Raw genomic sequence first — 21,507 nt, 5'->3', positions numbered from 1 at the left:
TTTCTCACTTAAATTCATTATAAAAAAGGTTCTTGAGAATTTTGCAGTTTTCTACAATTCAGACATCTTCAGTCCTGGAAAATTGTTTTGCCCCAAGCTTTGTTTCCATGCTGATCCCCTGATTGCTGCAGATTCTTTGTGGAAAGCTAACTGGCTCTTTTCCTGTTACAGACTTCTAGATTTTGATGATGAAGTCAGATGCATATCTGGAACTGTGTAGATTGTTCTCATAAGTGCCTCTTGGCTGGCACCACCTTGTCTGCCACCCTTTCCCAGTGAACCCTAATGGTCTCTGAAAGAAGGTTCAACTTGTAGTCCAAAGACCTAGTTTTAAATTCAGGCTCTTCTTTCTGCCAGTGTGACCTTGGTAAATGATTTAACCTTTCTGTGTATGTTCCCTCATCTGTAAAAGAGATGATTGCTAAGGACCCTTCCAAATCTAAACTCCCGTGCCCCTATAAGTTTGAAGAAGACGTAATTACTTTATCCCATCAAGTTTTACTGCAGGGTCAAGATCACTATCTTACTGTCTTTTACTTTACTTTTTTAAGACAAAAGTTACATGTATTATGTCTATTTTTACTCAGCTCTATTGACCTTTTTGCTGAAACTGAGCTTTAGACCTTTTGGGATAATTGATCAATTTCATGATGTCTTTCAAGGCCTTCTGTGATCTGGGCCCAGCCTTATTTTCTACCAGTTAGCTTCTCATGTCCTACACTTACTGTTCCTGAGTTTGCCTTCTATACTCTGTTTACACTATTCCCCTGTGTTATACTATGTTTGCCACATCTCCTCCCCATCTTCCAGCTTCTTGTCCCTCAGTCTCTTCTTGTCCAAATCCTTCACATCCTTCAAGGCCCAGCTCAAAAGATAACTCCTTCATGAGTTCTTCCTGGGACTTGCCAGCATGAAGTATCTATTGGGTGGAACACAGGCCACTGTTTTCACTTGTATGAAGACTGATTGCAGCCTGCAATGACTGTCTTAGGGAGAAAAGCCAGCTTTTAAGGTGAGATGCCTGGGACCATGCAGAGCTTGTGCAGACTAGAATTAGCTCAAGAAAAGATTCGCCAGCCGTTCTTGACGGATGACACTAGTGACATTGTGAGAGAGGATTGGAAGTTGAAATTTTCTTTTTAGATTATAAAAATGTGGGTGATGATACCAGGGGAGAGTATTTATAGCATTTGACTTGAATTTCCAAACAGCAGTCATTAACTGTGTTGAAGTTACAAACAGGAAAGCAGGAAGGAAATGCAGTGTTAATAAAAAAGCATGTGTTTAGTTGGAAAACAGAAGAAAAAATTCAGGACATTATTGGACAATACTTCAGGAGCCTAACTGGGATGAATAATGAGGTTTATTAGTGTGTACTTTTCTTCATAAAACCAAGACAAAAAATGCAATTACAGTCTGCTGTTTTTGACATTCAAATCAAAGTTTTAGATCTCACAACTAAGTTAGAAGTGCTTCCAAATGCATTTAAAGCAAACTTTGGGGGATGCTAAAGATATATGCAAAGTAGTGTTTTTCTTAGTTGAATGTCTTTAGCTCAGCAATTTCCAACCAATTTCAAGAGAAATGGTTAGAATACTGACAACATCTCCTTGGTCTTTGGGGAAACAAACATAACTATGATGTGAAAAATGAAAAAGTGCTAGTGGAAAATCTGTATTCTTCAGTATGCCAAGCATGGGAAAGAGAACAGTGAAATCCCTCTTCATATAGGCTGTGGAAAATGGAAAGGAAAAAAAATGCCCCTTACAACAATATTAATTACCAATACCTCTGTAGTCTGCTGAGGTGAAAAAACTTTTTTTTCCCTGAAAAATGAGGTTCTTCTAAAAAAAAATAATCCCAGGAAGAGCAATTGTACCAAGACAAAGGCTAGATGATGAATGACCTAATGACCAACTGGTTATTTGTCACATAGAATAAAAGACTCGGGGCTATTTTAAAAGGATAGTGCCAATGTTAAACGCATTTAGAGGACTTTGGACCCTCAGCATTAAAAATAAGTTTGGATCTTCAAATTCAAAGCTGATGACTATTCCTGGTGGAATGGCTTTGCAGTGACCAGTCTTCAGAGTGGTCACACCTTTGCTAGTCAAGAACAACTCAAAAGTCAGTGCTCAAAGTGAAGAGTTATGATCTTCAAGGTAGAAAACATGAGAAGCTGTTAGTTTGTCTAAGAAAAATGTTACGCTTCAAATGCAGTGGCTGGTAGGGAAGATGTCCTTATGGAAACATTGGGAAATCATCCATGCCAATTCCTGCTGGTCAGAACTGCACCTTCCAGGCTTCGCTGGTAGACCAAAGTACATCAGAAATCCTCTTTGGGAGCTGTGATACATCTGTGCCGTGGGCTCACAGCCAGCCAGGGGTCTCAGAACACAGAATTAGATTTTGACAATTAAGCAAATGGGGGGCAAGGGAAGGGACAAGTTGATTTTAGGCGCTCTAGTCCTCAAAAATAACAGCCTCGTTCCTTACCCCCATGTAGACAGGCATACATTGGTTCAGCATCTCTGCCTAAGTTATGTTTGGGGGCCCTGGATGGTTCCTGTTGCCTGTACCTGAGGCACAGCTTGAATTCCAAGAAGTCATGTGGCAGTAAAGCACTTGGAGGTCTGACAGATGCTCTTCTCCGATTGCCCCCTGGTCTTGGGGTGAGCTGCTGAGGCATGAAGTTACTGAGTGTACAAGCAGATTCTAGACCCCGTGTGGCGTAAGCCCCAGGAGCTACCTCCTGCTGCTGTTTGCTGACATACTTTTCTAGTGACACATCCTTGGAGGGTGAGCTGAAGGTGTGGAAGGGAAGGTGTACCCGATGGGCCTGACCAAATACCCTGCCATCTGCACAAGTCACTAGAGATTTATCAAGGTCTACCCACCCCACCCCACCCCCCAAAAAAAACCTGGGAATCTAGGATTTAAAAGTAGGTACCTTGGTGTTAGGCTGTTTGTCCAACTACTCGGACTTGAGGTGGAGATAGAGGTGCCTTGTGTAGCGTTTCTAGAAGCTTGAGTTACACAGCCTTGCAAGGACAACAGCAGGGTGTCCCTGGCCAGGGAGGAGGGAGAGAACCTGCCATGGAGCAGTAAACAAGCTTCCCTTTTCATGAACAGCTGCTGCATTCCCGAAAGGCCCCATGGCCTGACTCCTAGACCTGCTGCTCACATTGCCCTTTCACCCCTCACACAAAGGCAGAAAAAAGAAATAGAAAAAAAATTAGGGAAAGAATGAAAATGACAAAGCAGTGGCAATAAAGAATAAAATGGCACACCAGTGTGCACCTGTTTACATGGGGGGTGAGGAACGAGGCTGTTCTCTTGGACAACTAGAGTGCCTGAAATCAACTTGTTCCTTCCCAGGCCCCCCCATTTGCTTAACTGTCAAAACCTAATTCTGTGTTCAGAGACCCCCTGCCCGGCTGGGGGCCCATGGCACAGACGTATCTCAGCTCCCGAAGATTTCTGATGTACTTTGGTCCACCAGCGAAGCCTGGAAGGTGCAGTTGTGACCAGTAGGAATTGGGATGGACAATTTCCCAATGTTTCCATAAGGACATCTTCCCTACCAGCCATTACATTTGAAGGGTAACATTTTGAGGTTCTACTAACTACTCTTAGACAAACTAATTTTTTATTTTATTTTAATTGAAAGGAATGTAAACATATTTTATAGATGTTTTAATGTGATAGATTTGTGTAATTATTTTTCATTCTATTTTTTCCTTTCAAAGGAAAGGTCACTTTTTAAGGATTCATCCTTTATTCAGAAGTAGCCTGGATCTGGACTGAAATGGAAGTCTCTCCTTCCTTTAAATCATGTCTCTTCATAGCACTTGGTGTCATTGTTATTTGTGTACGTGTTTGTATCTGGACTCTGATCTCCTGGGCAGACTGTCTTATTCGGAATCTTTGCGTACCCTATAGCACTTAGCACATAGTAGCTCCTTGGTAAATATTTGCGAAAACGAATGAGTGGTATCATTAAAAAGCAGGCTTGGACTATGATATATGCATATTATTTCAGTGATAAATGAATGTTAAATTATTACATATATTACCTTCTTCCTCAATAGAGGACTCTTATGAATCCTGTGAACTTTGAGTAGAATCCAGTGGTTATTTGCCATGATCTTAATTCAACATCTGAAATTTGTGGGCCACCACCTTCTTTGTACACAGTGGTGCTTTTCCTCAAATTGTTTGTTTATTTTCTTAGTTCACAGTCCTTAACATATCTGTGATAGGACTGGATTCATAAAACAGAAGCTACAGAAAAAGTCCTTGGTGCCTGAGGTACCGAACTAAGTCTAGTCTTTGGTTGTGGACCTTGTCCTGTATTAAGCTTGCTTGTTGCTTTTGTTAGAAGCCATCTTATCCTCATTGCACACACAATTACTAGCACATCCTTCTCTGGAATTTGATGAGCTCTTAATGATGAATAAATAAAGCCTTTCCTTCCTCTTACAGATAGCGATGAATGTCCTCAATAGTGGACGATTTAGCATGGGAAGTTTAGTTGCTGGAATGATGAAGAAGTTGATTGGTAAGTCAAGCAAGCATCATGAAGTTAAGAACTTGTGAATATTTGTCCCACTGGCACACTAAGTGGTTGGTCCCAAAAGAAAGAAGACTCGGCCATTTTAGCTGACTATTGAAAGAAATAACCTGAAAAAGGAATAATATTTCAGATTTGGTTTCATTATTTCTTTTTCTCTAGTGTGATTGAGCTTGAAAAACATACTTGTTCTTCAAAGTAGCAGATCTTTCGATGTGGTCACTATCTAATTTCCTTGGGAAAACAGAGAGAATGTATGTAGAAGAGAAAAGTGTGCACAGCACCCCACCCTATGTAGATTTTGTTGTTGTTCTTATTCAGTTATTTAGTCATGGCTGACTCTTTGTGACCCCACTTGAGGTTTTCTTGACGAGACTGTAAATTGACTGACTGATGAAGGAGCCCAGCTCTCCTTGTGAAGGCTGCAGTGTGCCTGGTCAGGTTTCCAGAATACCTGGGACAGCAGTTTGGCCCTGATGTGGCTAAACACAAAAGGCAGTGTTTTTTGTTTGTTTGTTTGTTTTTGTTTTTTTATTTTGGCTAGGCAGTGGTGTTAAGTGACTTGCCCAGGGTCACACAGCTAATAACTGTTATGTGTCTGAGGCTGGATTTGAACTTAGGTCCTCCTGAATCGAGGGCCGGTGCCCTATCCACTGCGCCACCTAGCTGCCCCTATTTTCCTTTTCTTAAAATTTTTCAGAATCTATATGTTGGAGGCTTCTTTTCATCTTACTCCTTGGCCTATACAACTGAGCGGTTTTCCCCTTTCTGAGAAGATAGAGATGGATTTATCCCCTGTCACTCCTGCTAATACAATTGAAAGCTCATGAAGATGACTTTAGGAAATCATTTCAGGATAACATGGAAATAATCCTTCTTAATGACTACTTTCTTTTCTTAAGGAAAGACAGCAGAATATGCCTGTACAAGGAAACAGTTCAACAGACCTCTAAGTGAATTTGGATTAATTCAGGTAATTAAGAAACTAAAAGCTGCCCTTGCTCATCTCAAAGTCAACTTCAGCTGGGGACAGTGTGTGCTTTAAAAGTAGAGAATTTTTCTCCATTGTAATGGTGGCTGCTTGTCATGGTGATTTAGAAAATAGAAATAAAGATATTTATTTCATGTAAATATCTTTATTAAAACCTCTGATCTCTTTTAGGATGCAGCTGCTTGCCCTGCTTACCCGTCTTTATTACAGATGAGTTCAAGAAGCAGATGTAAATTGGTCTTTGTGTTTGTTCTCATTAACTTCAGGAAAAGTTTGCCCTGTTGGCCAGGAAAACATATGTGATGGAGAGTATGGCCTACCTCACTGCTGGGATGATGGACAGCCCAGGTTTTCCGGATTGCTCTATGGAAGCAGCCATGGTGAAGGTGACTGGGAAAAGTGGGGTGGCTATGGTTTTTTTTTATTTGTTTGTTTTTGTTTTTCCTTTTCCTTTTTTAAATTTTTTATTAATTTATTTTGATTTATCAACAATTACTTCCATAACCTTTTGAGTTTTAAATTTTTCTCCCCCTTCCTTACCACCTCCCTCCCAAAGACAGTGTGCAATCTAATATAGGCTATACATATATATTCCTATTCAACATATTTTCACATTAGTTATGTTGTAAGGAAGAATTAGAACCAATAGGAGGAACCACCAGACAGAGGAAACAAAACAGAAGAAAAAAAAGAGCAAATAGTATGCTTCAATCTGCATTCAAACTCCATAGTTCTTTCTTTGGATGTGGATAGCATTTTCCATCATGAGTCTTTTGGAGATGTCTTAGATCCTTGTATTGCTAAGAAGGGCTAAATCTATCAAAGGTTAGTCATCACACAATGTGGCTGTTACTGTGTATAGCATTCTCCTGGTTCTACTCACTTCACTCAGCATCCATCCATGCAAGTGTTTCCAGGTTTTTCTGAAGTCTGCCTGCTCATCATTTCTTTTTTTTTTTAATTTATTTATTTTGATTTATCAACAATCACTTCCATGTGCTGTTGAGTTTAAAATTTATCTCCCCCTTCCTCCCCACCACTCTCCCCGAGATGGCACACAGTCTGATATAGGCTATATGTATACATTCCTATTAAACATATTTTCACATTAGTGATGTTGTAAGGAACAATTAGAACCAATAGGAGGAACCACCAGAAAGAAAAAGCAAAACCCAACAGAAGAAAAATAAATAGCAAATAGTATGCTTTGATCTGCATTCAAACTCCATAGTTCTTTCTTTGGATGTGGATAGCATTTTCCATCATGGAGGCCTTTGGAGATGTCTTAGATCCTTGTATTTCTGAGAAGGGCTAAGTCTATCAATATTAGTCATCGCACAACGGGGCTGTTATTGTGTACAATGTTCTCTTGGTTCTGCTCATTTCACTCAGCATCAGACAATACAAGTCTTTCCAGGTTTTTCTGAAGTCAGCCTGTTCATCATTTCTTATAGCACAGTAGTATTCCATTACATTCATATACCACAACTTGTTCAGCCATTCCCCAGTTGATGGGCATCCCCTTAATTTCCCATTCTTTGCCCCCACAAAAAGAGGTGCTATGAATATTTTTGTACATGTGGCTCCTTTTCCCATTTTGATGATCTCTTAGGATACAGCCCTAGAAGTACTATTGCTGGGTGAAAGGGTATGCACAGTTTTATAGCCCTTTGGGCATAGTTCCAAATTGCTCTCCAAAATGGCTGGATCATTTCACAACTCCACTAACAATGCATTAGTGTTCCAGTTTTCCCACATCTTCTCCAGCATTTATCATTTTCCTGTGTTGTTATGTTGGCCAATCTGATAGGTGTGATGTGGTACCTCAGAGTTGTTTTAATTTGCATTTCTCTAGTCAATAGTGATTTAGAGCATTTTTTCATATGACTATAGATGGCTTTAATTTCTTCATCTGAGAACTGCCTGTTCATATCCTTTGACCATTTATCAGTGGGGGGTGACTTGTATTCTTAAAAATTTGACTTAGTTCTCTATATATTTTAGAAATGAGGCCCTTATCAGAGACACTGGATGTAAAAATTCTTTCCCAGTGTTCTGCTTCCCTTCTAATCTTGGTGGCATTGGCTTTGTTTGTGCAAAATCTTCTCAATTTAATGTAATCAAAATTATCCATTTTGCATTTCATAATATTCTCTATCTCCTGTTTGGTAATGAATTTTTCCATTCTCCATAAATCTGACAGGTAAACTATTCCTTGCTCTCTCAGTTTGCTTACAGTATCAGCCTTTATGTCTAAATCATGAACCCATTTTGACTTTATTTTGGTATATGGTGTAAGATTTTGATCTATGCCTAAACTCTGGTTTTTGAGAGGCTGAAAGAAAGATGTGAAGACTCCCATGATGTGAAGAGACATTACAGGTCTTCTGGGTGAAGCCCAGAGAAATGCAAGGATTGCCCACAGTTACGTGGTTTACTTATTGTAGACACATCTTTAACAGCTTTTATTTTTTATCCCACCATGGGCCATCCCAGTCCCACTCTGTTGATCTCAGCTTTTCCACCCTCATTTTTTTAATCCTTCCAATCAGTCATTTATGGAATGTCTGTGGATTCATAGGCATTCAGTGCCTCAGTGTTCTCAGGATACAAGACCTAGTTCTTGCTCTCAAGAAACTTGTAGGCCGGTTGGAGTCACAAGACTAACACACATGAAACAACATTGAACCGTACTAGGACGTTGTATGATTAAATGATGCAGACTGCGAAGGAATTAAAAGTTCATAGAATGTGGTGGTCTGGGAGGACTCTCATATTCAGAGAATATTCCATGAAAGAAGTGAGATTTCTATCTCTCATCTAACAACATCCTTTGCTACATCTGGACCCTGCTGTCAGTACCTAGTGACATGTACATGCAGCAAGGCCAAGATGGCAACTTTGTCACTTGTCGTAGGTGTTCAGCTCTGAAGCAGCCTGGACTTGTGTGAGCGAAGCCCTGCAGATTGTTGGAGGCCTGGGATACATGAAAGATTATCCCTATGAGCGCTATCTCCGGGACTCCAGGATTCTGCTGATTTTTGAGGTATGTCTTGAGTTTTACACTTGCCACAATCACCATTTCTTCTGATTGTAGTGGAATATGTATTCTGAAAATCTATATTCCCTTTCCTAGCTAGTGGAACGTCAGAGAGGACTTAGCTTTTGTTCTGATTTCAGCCTCCTGGATGGCATACTGTGTGGTTCTTCTGGTAAATTGGCTTTAAGTTTTGAAGAGTCCAGTCCAGGTGGTTCAGATGCTTGGAGAACAATGTGGATGAGCTTAAATGCATAGGGTTTGTCCCCCAGTCATGGAGGATGCTTATGTGGCTAGATGTTTCTGTCCTAGCAAAATAATGCCATTTGTTGGAATGGGACATGGAAAGTTTAGGTGGCTCAGGGTAAATCCCGGCCCACGCTTAGAAGCACAACACAAAGTTCACGTCTTACCGTAATGTCTTTGTGAACAAAAGGCAGCACACAGTTCTTGATTTTAAAAAATAATAGCTTATGGCTGTGTAGAACTTTAAAGCTGTAGAATACTTTATGTTTGTTCATCTTCTGTGAGCCTCACAACATCTCTGTAATGGAAATGTCATTCCTCGATTGCTGGTGAGGAGATGGGGGTTAGATGGCCTGCCCAGGGTCAGGACTCAGATCCAGAGCTTTTTGACTGGAAGGCCAATCTTCCAGTCCACTGTCTCCCTTTATTTAGAGCAGAAGGTAGATATCGCTTTTTCACATTTTGGATATTTGCTCGTGGAGTTTAGTACAGCACCTCGGCTTTCTCAAGCTCAAGGTTTCAGCACCTTGAGAAAGAATCCTCAGTGCTGGAAAGCTAGAGGGGCAGAAGGAAGGGGAGTCACCGAGGAACAAGCTGGACCATGAGGAGGAGACTCCAGACAGTTGTACGATCAAGGGCTGTGAGTGTTGAACCCGGACAGGACTGGGGATTGTGGAGATACAATACCAGTGAGGTCGGGCAGTTCTGGACCTGGAGTCAGGGCTCTCTGGTTTTGTTGTTTATTGTTAGGATGGACATTTTAAAGGAACCAGCACAGGTGTACAACCTGTCTGGTTTGTGGCTTCTAAGTTTCTGAAGGTAAGTATATGGCACTTGGTAGGTCAATAAACCTGGCTCCTTTTCTTCCTCTTTATTGTCCCCTCCCTCCTTCCTGATTTATCCCTCATTGTTCAGTTCAACTCAGCAAATGTGTGTTAAGCACCTGCCATGTAAACGAGACATGAGGACAAAAACGGAACAGATCCTGCTTTCAGGAAGCTTGCGTTCTACTTTGGGAACACAACTTCTACCCAAAATAGTAAAGACAGGAGATGTACAAAGTAATTTCAAGAGGGAGAAGAGTGCTCATAATGGGGGTGGGAATCGTGAATGTGGAAATGGAGCACCATCATCTGTGAAGTCTGTGATGAGTGTGAGCAGGGCATCAGCCTCAGCTCTTACCCTCAGCACATCTCTTCCACAGATGTAGTTTCGAAATCTCTGAATCCCCCTTTCTCATCACAGTCTCCTCTCCTTCCGCTTCTCCCACTGCCTCGCTGTCTACCTTCATGGCAATCCTTTCATTCATTTCGCTGCATCCTCTGATCTTCGCCTAATCTTGGCCCAGTGGATAGAGCTTCAGACTCAGAATCAGGAATATCTGAGTTCAGATTTTGCCCCTGACACCTACCAGCTGTGAGAACCTGGGAAGGTCACCTAAACTCTTTCAGGTTCAGTTTCTGTGTCTATCGAATGGGGACGATGGCACATAGCTCACAGGATTGTTGTGGATCAGGTGAGGTAGTGGATGTAAAGTGCTTTGCCAACTTTCCATATCCGTGTTAGCTGTTATTATTTGTTCCCTAACCTCCCATTGCATCCCCCCTTCCATCTCCTTTCTTCCTTTCAGAGTCTTGACCTTGTAGTTAGCCAGTTCAGCATGCTGCTGTTCTCCTAGTGTCTAGCATGTTGCCTTAACGATAGCAGTTAGTTTTTTTAGTAACATTTTGTTGGATTAGATCAGTTTATTATAAAATTACCTGCACTCTCAAAGCTGGGTATTTGGGAGGGTCCTCATAATATCATCTTGGAATCAGCCTCTACTGAAAGTGTTTGCAAGAATGGTGGCCAGAAGGGGCAGCTAGGCACAGTGGACAAAACACCAGCCCTGGAGTCAGGGGGAGTTCAAATCTGGCCTTAGACACTCACTAGCTGTGTGACCCTGGGCAAGTCACTTAATCCCAATTGCCTCAAAAAAAAAAAAAATTGGTGGCCAGAGCCTGGCAAAGTGGAGCTCCCAGGGTGGGGAGGGTACAGGGTTTTGGGTGGGCTTTCAGAAGCAATGTAACTAACTGTACTTAAGCCTGTCAGGGCCACTCCCTGCTGTGCATAATTACAGCAAATTCCACAACATCTAGTGCACTATAAGAATAGGCCCAGTCTTAATCCTTTTGTCACTAGCCATTTTTGAAGCAAGTCTATGATAGATTCCTTTCCACAGAAACATTTATTTTTAATAAAATAAATCTCCAGAAGAAAGGGAGTCTGCACTCACAATTTTGTTCTACATGTGGTTTTTTAGGAGTGAGCTATAGATGTAGATCAAAGGATGCCAATAATTACACAAGGGATTGAGTACTAGATTTCTTTTCTTCCAGTTACTCCTTGACATCCCATTGAGAACTCATTTTCTTATTGTTTCTTTGGGTAAAAATTTTCTTTTAAAAATGAAACATGACACTAGAGAAGTGGGGCCACATTGCTTACTCCTTATTTTGTACATCTTGTGCCTGAGAAAAGGGAATCCATTTGCTTTTCACAATTCAGGAAGCTTGTAAATGAGCAGGCATGCATCACAGTGCTATGAAGATGGATGTCTGGGATATGGTTTTAATCCCATTTAAGCCAATCGGAAAAGGAAGCCCTATTTGTAGCATTATAGTAATATGTTCTCAAGACCATAAGCTCCTAATAAATAGAGTACTTTCTTCTATCAATAATATTTTCTAATGAAGTGGAATTGGCCATTCCTTCACTTTACTCATGTATCTACAGCATTTACTATGGCTCAGCATGCCTGATTTATGTTGGTTAGGATTTGAGGTTTGTAAATATATAATATCTATGTCTCAAGATTTCCTGTGTTCTTTCTGTTCCCCTCACACCCTTTGAGCATATATGCTGCTGTCATCTTAGCTCCCCTCCAGGTTTTACTCACAGCAAATGTCTAAGGGATGCTGGAAAAGAAAAGTAAATTGTTTACAAGTGGTCTGCCCATATTTTGAAGTGCAGTGTATGTCCTTTGAGGCTGCATCTTAAAGTGATCTTGGATGAAACCTTAGCTAACACACATGCTGTATTCTGACTGTGCTTGTGTGCATGTGTGTGCGTGTGTGTGTGTGTGTGTGTGTGTGTACTGTTTCCTTCATATCTTTGGTCTTCCAAGGAAGCCAAGTGGGAGAATAAAGGCAACAAGAAATGAGACATAGGCCACCTTGAGTAAGCAGAATACAGATATGAGTGTGTCTGAAAAGTGGGAGATCACTTCATATCATCTTGAGATCATGGAGATTCCCGGTCTTCTACAGAATAGCATGATTCTCTAGGTTTTGTGGAAACCAAAGAAAGCTTAGTGTTGAGTCGGGTTCCAGGAATGACATTATAAAGAGCTTGAGGCCTAGAATCTGAATGTATGATGATGGAAGGTTGGCTAGAACCTGACCCACAGGCTGGCCTGACTCCAAAGGATGTGAAATCGGTGAGAGGGTGGAAAGACAGGTTCCATCTCTCTCACACACACACTGCCCATAATCACTCAGTGGACTTGTCCCTACCACAACCTTCCCTACTCAGAGGGCAGGATCTGTCCTGGGGGATGGTAACCAGATGGTAGGAGCCCTACCTCCCCCACGGAGGGCATCCGCTTATGGATGAGGAGGTGTGAACGAGGCGTAATCTGTAGCAGTGACCTTATCTTTCCCACCAATCACAGTATTCCTCCTCCCCCCCAACTTTCCTATTACTGTCTCACAACCTTCACATCATGTTTGACTCCCAACTCTCACTTGTCCCTCATATCCATTAAGTTGCCAAATCTTGACTTTTATACCTTCAAGATACCACTTATATCTGTCTCCCTCTCTTGGCGCCATAGTGCACAGAGCACCAGGCCTGAAAGACTCATTTTTGTGAATTCAAATCTGGCCTCACACACGTCCTAGCTGTGTGACCCTGGGCAAGTCACTTAACCCTATTTGCCTCAGTTTCCTCATCTACAAAATAAGCTGAGAAAGAAATGGCAAACCACTCCAGTATCCTTGCCAAGAAAACCCCAAATGGGTCACAAAAAGTCAGACACGACTGATAACTGCTGAACAACACTACCTCTCTTCACAGCTGTCAAGTTAGTTTGGAAGCTTTTCACCTCTTGCCTGAACTATTGCAGCAGCCTCCTAATTGGTCTCCTTACTTCAAGTGTTTCCCTCTTCCAGTCCATCCCACACACAGCTGCCAAAGAGATTTTCCTGCAGTGTGGATCCAATCATGTCACATCCTGAGCCTGTAAACTCCAGTGGATCCCTATTGAATCTCGGATCAAAAATTATTATTTCATTTTATTTCATCTTTTAAAATAATTTTAAATGTTATAATATGCATAATTATTAGTACAGTAGTATGTGGCTAATGATAGGGATTAGACCCCTGATTTCATTGGTATAGGGAACTCCCAGATGAGGCAATTCCCTCCACCAGTGCAGGTCCAGCACCTTCTCTGCAACTCATAGTCTTAGAGAGCTGCTTAGAGCACTGAAGTTTGGTTTTTTAAATTAATTTATTTTTAGTTTTCAGCAATCTCTTCCATATGCTTTTGAGTTTTAAATTTTTCTCTCCCTCCCTCCCCAAGACGGTGTGTAATCTGATGTAGGCTCTACACATACATTCCTATTAAACATATTTTTACATTATTCATGTTGTAAGGAAGAATTAGAACCGATAGGAGGAACCACCAGAAAGAGGAAACAAAAACAAAAGAAAAAAAAGAGCAAACAGTATGCTTCGATCTGCATTCAAACTCCATAGTTCTTTCTTTGGATGTGGATAGCATTTTCCATCATGAGACCTTTGGAGATGTCTTAGATCCTTGCATTGCTGAGAAGGGGTAAGTCTATCAAAGTCAGTCATCGCACAACGTGGCTGTTCTCCTGGTTCTGCTCACTCCACTCAGCATCAGACCATACAGGTCTTTCCAGGTTTTTCTGAAGTCTGCCTGTTCATCATTTCTTATAGCTCAATAGTATTCCATTACATTCATATACCAGAGCACTGAAGTTTAAGTGACAAGGAAATAAATACACATATTGGGAGTACACGCTCAAAGCTTTTTTAACGATAGGGATGTGTGAGTAAAAAGTTGGAAATGACTGGCCGAAAGGAAACACACCCATAACTTCTTAGGAACCTTCAGCTCTCAGCTCCCTTATCCTCCTGCCCTGTAGGAAGTTTGGTCCTCGCCAAACCACAGCATCTGCCTCCTCCAGTCCAACTCATGTGGCTGAACTAAGCTGGAAGAAGTTAACACAGCCAATCCTGAGCTCCCTTCACGTTGATATTCTCCCATCTCAACTGGCCCCTCCCCGAAAGCTAGACAGTCTCTTTATTCCTCCCTCCTTCGTTCTCTGTCTCACCCCGTACAAAAGCTATTTCAAACCTCTTTTTTCTCAGCTCTGCCACAGTGGCTTCTCCCTTCTCTCTCCGCTGAGTACCTTGCCTCATACTTTATGGAGAAAATGAGCTCCATCTTCTCTATATCCCAGAGCCCCTTGACATCAATTCTATTCTCTCCATTGCTCAAGTCTCTCCATTCTTGCGGATACTAACCTTTTTATACATACCCTTAATCCCATCCTCCCCCATCTTCTCCAGCAGATTGTTCCCTATAATCCCCCCACTGTCTCTAATCTTCAGTCTCTATCTACTGATTCTTTCCCAGCTGCCCCCAAATAGGGCTAAGTGTCTACCATCCTGGAAAAAGCCCACTAGCCCTTACCATCCCCTCAGTTCATCCTCTGTCTTTCCTCCCTTTCCTAGCCAAATACCTAGAAGAAGCTGTCTACACTGGTTGCCTCCACTTCTTCACTGATTAGTACTGCTCTTTCCAAAAGTTGCCAGTGATCTCTTAAATGCCAGATCTGAGGGCCATCCTTCTCGGTGTCTCTGCAGTGTTCCACACTGCTGACCATCTTCTCTTCCTTCTGCATTTTCGTAACACTGCCTCTTGGTTCTCTTACCTGTCCGACTGTTCCTACTGAATCTCCTTGAATCAAGTCAAATCGACAAGCATTTATTAAGTGCCTACTGTATGCCAGGCACTGTGCCAAGCACAAAGAAAGGCTGCATATGCAGTCCCATCCTCCAGGAGCTCACAGTGAGAAGCTTCATTATCCATAGCATGACTCGTTGCTGTGGGTGGACTCCAGGGGCCAGTCCTGTGTGCCTTTCTTTTTCCCTCTTTACACTCACTTTTTCTAGGCTATCAAGGTAACTTTCAGATCTGTATATCCAGCCCTAGTTTCTCCTCAGAGCCTATGGAATATTCCAAACGAGGTGTCGCAGAGGCATTTCAAAGTCAAAGCCTGCCCTCCCATTCTGAACTTTGCTGTTTCTGTCAGGGCCCCCCACCCTTCCTACCAGTCACCAAGGTTGACGACCTCTGTGGCTTCCTGGACTCTTTCCTCCTCCTCGCCCCACCTGTCCACTATTCCTTTGCCAGATTTCTGTTCTCCCTTTCCCATCCATCCCCTTCTCCCTGCTCATTCCCTAGTTCAGGCTCCATTCATTGCCTCTCATCTGGACTGTTGCTCTAGCCTCCTAATTGGTTTTGCCTTCTCCAGTCTGTCTTCTCTTCATCTCCTCAAGAGATTGCCCTAAAATCCAAGTGTGATTATGTCATTCCTCTACTCAGCAAACTCCGGTGGCTCCTTGCCCCCGGGAGCAAATATGAACCCCTCTGTTGGGCTCTTAAAGCCCAGCCCAACTGTCCGGCCTACTACTTCTCCTGACTGCTGTTCTGGCCGTTGTGCCACGTGCCTGGAACATACTTTGACCACACTTCTGACACTTAGAAGCTCTGAGCTAGTGACACCTTTTGCACAAAACCTTTGCTGGTCTTCAGAGTAGCTCGTGCCCTCCCTCCTATTAACCTAATGTACATATATACATGCTGTTTCTCTAATCTCTTTGAGAACAGTGACTGTTTCATTTATCTTTGTGTTCCCAGCACCTGGTGTGTAATAGGCACTTAGTAAATGCTTGCTGATTTCTTCAGTTCCCCATATCCCTTCTGTGTTCAGCTGCCCAGCTCACTCGATTCCTTTCCCAACAGGGAGGGTACCTGGCATGGTAAAATACTCCTGAGAAGTTCCATAAATAAAGATGCTGTGATTAGCTTCTCCTGGACAGCTGTGCTAACACAACATCAGGGAGTGCCAGGGGCAGGACTTGTGTCTTTGTCCTGCCCAGTGATTGTTTGAATGGTTATTGGAACACTGGGCTGGAGGTACGCAGTGAGGCTGCTCTAAGAGGGGCAGCAGGTTCACAGGTTCTGATTGAACCTCATTTGTGTGCCTTGCCCTGTGCTAGATGTGAGGAGAGAGCAGGAAAAGTGGGGCAGAAGTCCCTGCCCTTGAATTCCTCTTCTGTTAGGGACCACAGTACAAGACAAGTATAATGTCATGCTAAATCATATGATTCAGACTAATTACTATAAGAGTTCAGGAAAGATAAGGTCAATGTGAGGTCTTTTACTAAGTTATTTCCAAATTGGAAAAGTAATGTTTTGGCATCTGTTGATATTCTTATTTTATTATGACATTTTCTAGGCTTTATGAACCAGAAACATAAATGAACCCTGCCTCAGGCTTGGGAGAGGGAAGCAGTAAGGGGAGGATGAAGCTCCCTGGACTGGAGATGAGAGCTCCAGCTCTGCTGTCTGTGACCTTCACGAGCTCCAGCTCCTCCCCTGAGCTTCCTCATGCTTTGCCCCGTAGTTGTGAGGATCAGTTGAGAGAAGGATGAACGCAGAGGGCTTTGTCAGTGTAAATTGGAATTAGTGCCACCGCTACTGCCCGATGGTCCAAGAGGAAGGCTCCGTGGACAAGACTGATAGAGGGAGGAGCAGAAAGGCCTCACTCTTTGTCAGTGAAGGGGAGCACTCACCACTGGTGAAACTGGGGATCTGTCTAGTGTATAGTCTTGCTTTGAAACACATGACTAGACCCGGACAGTTTCAAAGCAGGGACCAGCAAATGTTCTGCCTTGGTCACAGTCAGAGCTTGAGAGATCCCTGCATCTCCATGTCTCTTACTAAAAGCTTTGTGATCCTTTCAGCATTTAATATGTCCCAGGTCTTTTATCCTACTCCAGGCATGCCCCTCAGTTACTCGATTCAGGCTGATGCTCATACCTCTGGATTGGTCTGGAAGTTCATTTTATCCCCCTCTTAGGAGAGGTTCAGGGCTTTCTTTGGAAGAGTAATGTAGGTAAAGCTGCGTGGGATGCAGAAGTGTGCTCAGCACCTGGGCTCAGTCTGTTTGCTTCAAAGAGCCTTACGATATTGCAGTGATGGCAGCACTGCTAAGGTCATTATAAGGACTGCTGAAGCTTGCATACACACACACAGAGTTAGCCCAGATCAGCCATCTTGTTCTGTAGCCATTTCATGAGATTGGCATTTATAGACACTTAAAGATTACTTTAACGGTGATGAAGCATTTTATATACCTTCTCACTTCTTGTGTGCCTGTCTTCTCATACAGGTTCACTGAGAACATAATGATGTCTTCTCCTCTTACATTTCTTGCAGGGCTGAGCATCCAGGCAGTCCCTTCATAATAGAATTTCACTGCTTAAAAAAAATCTCAAAGGTTTGTGTTGGGAGCATGTGGGTTAGGGTAGAGAGCACAGAGACAAGGCCCCCATCCATTTTTCCATTTGGCCGAGAGCAGGGGTAGTATTAACCCTTGAGGACCAACCAAGGCCTGTTAGACTTACTCTGTGTTTACCATGAAGCTTTGTCTGGCCACAGACCCACAATTTCCATAGGGACCCAGTGAGTTTGAACTCTTTGTGAGTTGTAGTCTTCAGGCTTTTTGTTTTGTGATTAGTTCTCGGATTATTATCAATCACATCCTCTGCTCCATTGCTTTTAAACCATCAAAAACACCGAAGGTCGAAGCTTCGCTTCTCCCCTACCCATAAACCTTCCATTGTGAATCCAGTCCACTGAACTTCAGTCACAGGCCTTTTTGTCTCGAGTCCTTGAGCCAAATCCTGTAAATGATAGATTTTGCACGGTGATTTCTAGCTGGACTGACACCCCCACCTGCCATTGCCCTGGGAGCTTACCTGGGCTCCTTTGTTAATGGAGGATGGGAATCCAAGCTTGAGTTGATGGTAGAAGTAGCAGCACTTGTGAGGCTGTTCAGTTATGAAAACAGTCCTCAGACTGAGAGTCGAGGGGAGACCTCTCAGCTCCATGAAATGTGAGGGATCTCTTGAAGTATTAGAGAAAGAAATAAAACATCTTCATGTCTGTTTACGCTGTTGACAAGATAAGCAGAGGGGAATTAAAGCTCACATCTTGGGCAGAGCCTCCATCAGGTTTTCTCAGCTTTGCTCCCAGGCCCCTGGTATGGCTGCAGGGCAGGGACTTTGGTCATCTGGTTGGAGAAAGAAACTGCTCATGTTTTGCATTCTCAGCTTCTTCAGGTTTTCTTCAATAGCAAAAGCAGTTGGCCTCTTATTGGCTACATCATCAGCTTTCAATGCTGAAGTAAATTTATTAATATCAATTGATTGAGCTGCTTTAACATTCTGGGAGCTCTTCTTACCAGTTTGGGGAGATGCATTTGAAAGCCTTTAATTGGCATTTCATAACTCTGTGTTTTGTCTTTTTAGGGAACAAATGAGATCCTCCGCATGTATATTGCCATGACAGGATTACAGTACGCAGGCCAAGTCTTAAGGAAGAAAATCAGGTATGTGTGCTTCTGGTATTGGAGCTTCCAAAGGGCCAAATGCTTTTGGTCACTGAACTCTTATTTGCTTAGTCCCCCAGCTCTGGTTTTAGCCAAGAAGAAGAAGGAACAGACCTCAGTTGTCTCCCCTCTCCCCTTATCTTCACCTAACCCAAAGTCTGGATCCATAGGAGCGATAGAGACCACTACTATGGATCTGAAGGGAGAGGGGGGTTGCTCCCTTTCCCCTCATCTCCAAAACTTCAGGTTCTGAGTGAGCAGGTCTAAAACTACTTAGAGAAACTTTCATAGGCCTTAGCATCTTCTTATTCCTCGTTGCTGTTTCCTACTTTTTTTTTTTTTTAATTAATTTATTCATTTGTTTTTAGTTTTCAACATTCACTTCCATAAGATTTTGAGTTCCAAATTTTCTCTCCATCTCTTCCCTTCCCCCTTCCCCAAGACAGCATGCAATGTGATATAGGTTCTACATATACATTTGTATTGAAACTATTTTCACATTAGTCATGTAGTAAAGAACTATAACCAATGGGAGAAACCATGAGAAAGAAGAAGCAAACAAACCAAAAAGAAAAGAGAGACCGAATAATGTGCTTCGATCTGCATTCAAATTCCATAGTTCTTTCTTTGGATACGGATAACAGTTTCCATCATGAGGCCTCTGGAGATGTCTTTGATCCTTGTATTGCTGAGAAGGGCTGTCTATCAATATTAGTCATCACACAACATGGCTGTTACTGTGTACAGCGTTCTCCTGGTTCTGCTCACTTCACTCAGCATCCGACCATACAAGTCTTTCCAGGTTTTTCTGAAGTCTGCTTGTTCATCATTTCTTATAGCACAGTAGTATTCCATTACATTCATATACCACAACTTGTTCAGCCATTCCCCAGTTGATGGGCATCCCCTTAATTTCCCATTCTTTGCCCCCACAAAAAGAGGTGCTATGAATATTTTTGTACATGTGGCTCCTTTTCCCATTTTGATGATCTCTTAGGATACAGCCCTAGAAGTACTATTGCTGGGTGAAAGGGTATGTACAGTTTTATAGCCCTTTGGGCATAGTTCCAAATTGCTCTCCAAAATGGTTGGATCATTTCACAACTCCACCAACAATGCATTAGTGTTCCAGTTTTCCCATATCTTCTCCAGCATTTATCATTTTCCTGTTTTGTCATGTTAGCCAATCTGATAGGTATGATGTGGTACCTCAGAGAGGTTTTGATTTGCATTTCTCTAATCAATAGTGATTTAGAGCATTTTTTCATATGACTATAGATGCCATTTGATCCTCAACATGACTTCCTGAGGCTTGTGGCATAGTTCTTATCCTCATTTTACAGATGAGGCTCAGAGAGGTTGATATGCCCTTGGTCACACTGTTATTATGTGTCTACAGCTAGATTTGGACCCAGAGCATCCTTACTCCAAGCCCTGTGTCGTTTCCTCACACCACATTGACTCTTAATAAGATGTGACCAATAATCACCTTTTTAGCAGGGGCAGGTGAGCTTCTAGGGTCGGATTATTCAAGCAGCTTTTGGAGTTAGAATTCCTGAGCTGAAGGCCCAGCTTCTTCACGTCCTGCAGGGTATGAGCTGTCTTGGCTTGCAGTTACCTCTTAGCACTGGTCCCTTCACTGGACAGGTGTGTCACTGACCGAGGAGAAGGTTAGTTACCTTGCCAACTGCGCTCCCAGAATAATACACATCTTCCAGTGTGGCCTTAAGCAAACCTCTTATGCTTCCTGAGCCCCAGTCTCTTTATCAGTAAAATGAAGATCATAACATCTGCCCTTTGTCCTCAGTCACTATGAAAGCAAAATGCTTTGGAATTACACTTTCCATAAACTGTCGCTCTTAGCACAAACGAATGTCTCGGGCTTGGATGATACTTTGTGTTAACAAAGGATCTGGATTGCGGGTAATCTGTGGGGTGTATTTTGAACAAACAGCCTTTCTGCTGAAATGCTGTTTTTAGAAATAAGCCGTCATCATCCTTTGTCAGAACTCTTGGCCATGACTGGCACAGAACATTGGTGCCTGGCTTTTGAGGTGGTTTGTGGATCTCATTTCAGGGATCTGCAGAAGGGGAACTTGCGTGTTGCAATGGAACATGTGTCAGCCATACTTGGAGATAGCCTGAACAGGAAGGTCAGTCTTGGTCTGACGGGAAGAGATGGAGTGGTGCATCCCAGTGTGGAGGTGAGGATGGCTTACACTGATGGGTGGAGCTCCAAGAGGCTAGCGATAATCCATTGAGAGGGGGTGTGTGTAATGCTTTGTCCTAGGCCAGCACCCCTGAGGTTTAGGTTAGGTGGAGGGGGTAGCCCTGGGCTCTCTCCCTATCCTTACCACAAGACAGATTCATTTGCTGCATTTGAAGGAACCCCCGGACAAGATGTTGTCAAGGCCTCTTCTGGTTCTAAATCCTACGATACTTTGAACACAGTTTTGGTGTTTTGTTTTGTTTTTTTTCATTCATCTCTTTGATACCTTTTTATATGGGAGATCCCAACCCACTTACCTTTTCCTCTCCCTTAACAATCTGTTCAAGTTCTGTCTGGCTTACTCAAGTGTCCTTAGTCCACAGATCTAGATGACCTATTGTTTTTATCCCACTACTGTTTTGCTTATTAATTGTACACTATTTTTCTAATCATTTCTTTCCAAATTTCCCATTAATTCCTCCCTCAAATTAAATTCATTTGGCACAGTTACTTCAGATCACAGGATCTTAACTTATAGATCACATGCTCATCTACACCCACAGGACTGGGGGAGAAGGTTCCTCTTCCAGCTGTCTAGTCACATATCTGCATTACTGAAGAACCCTTTTTAAAAATCTTCTTAGAGAAATTAATAAAATTAGGCACAAAACTAACAGACTTTTTTTTATTTTAAAA

At 42.4% G+C, this 21,507-nt stretch overlaps 1 protein-coding gene across 1 annotated transcript in view; it reads left to right on the top strand.

Moving 5' to 3' along the window:
- ACAD9 (acyl-CoA dehydrogenase family member 9) overlaps positions 1 to 21,507 on the top strand; it is a 53,364-nt gene that overhangs the window by 27,485 nt on the left and 4,372 nt on the right. Inside the window, exons 9-14 of the mRNA XM_027863887.1 lie at positions 4,486 to 4,561; positions 5,476 to 5,546; positions 5,831 to 5,950; positions 8,482 to 8,610; positions 18,523 to 18,602; positions 20,680 to 20,806. Of these exons, the coding sequence (XP_027719688.1) occupies positions 4,486 to 4,561; positions 5,476 to 5,546; positions 5,831 to 5,950; positions 8,482 to 8,610; positions 18,523 to 18,602; positions 20,680 to 20,806 (603 nt within the window). The remainder of the gene's footprint in view (positions 1 to 4,485; positions 4,562 to 5,475; positions 5,547 to 5,830; positions 5,951 to 8,481; positions 8,611 to 18,522; positions 18,603 to 20,679; positions 20,807 to 21,507) is intronic.

Source organism: Vombatus ursinus, unplaced genomic scaffold (assembly GCF_900497805.2).
Source record: "Vombatus ursinus unplaced genomic scaffold, bare-nosed wombat genome assembly UNPS02014773.1, whole genome shotgun sequence".
Taxonomy (NCBI): Eukaryota; Metazoa; Chordata; class Mammalia; order Diprotodontia; family Vombatidae; genus Vombatus; species Vombatus ursinus.
Note: the sequence above shows the minus strand (reverse complement) of the source record. Positions and strands in the feature narration are given on the sequence as shown.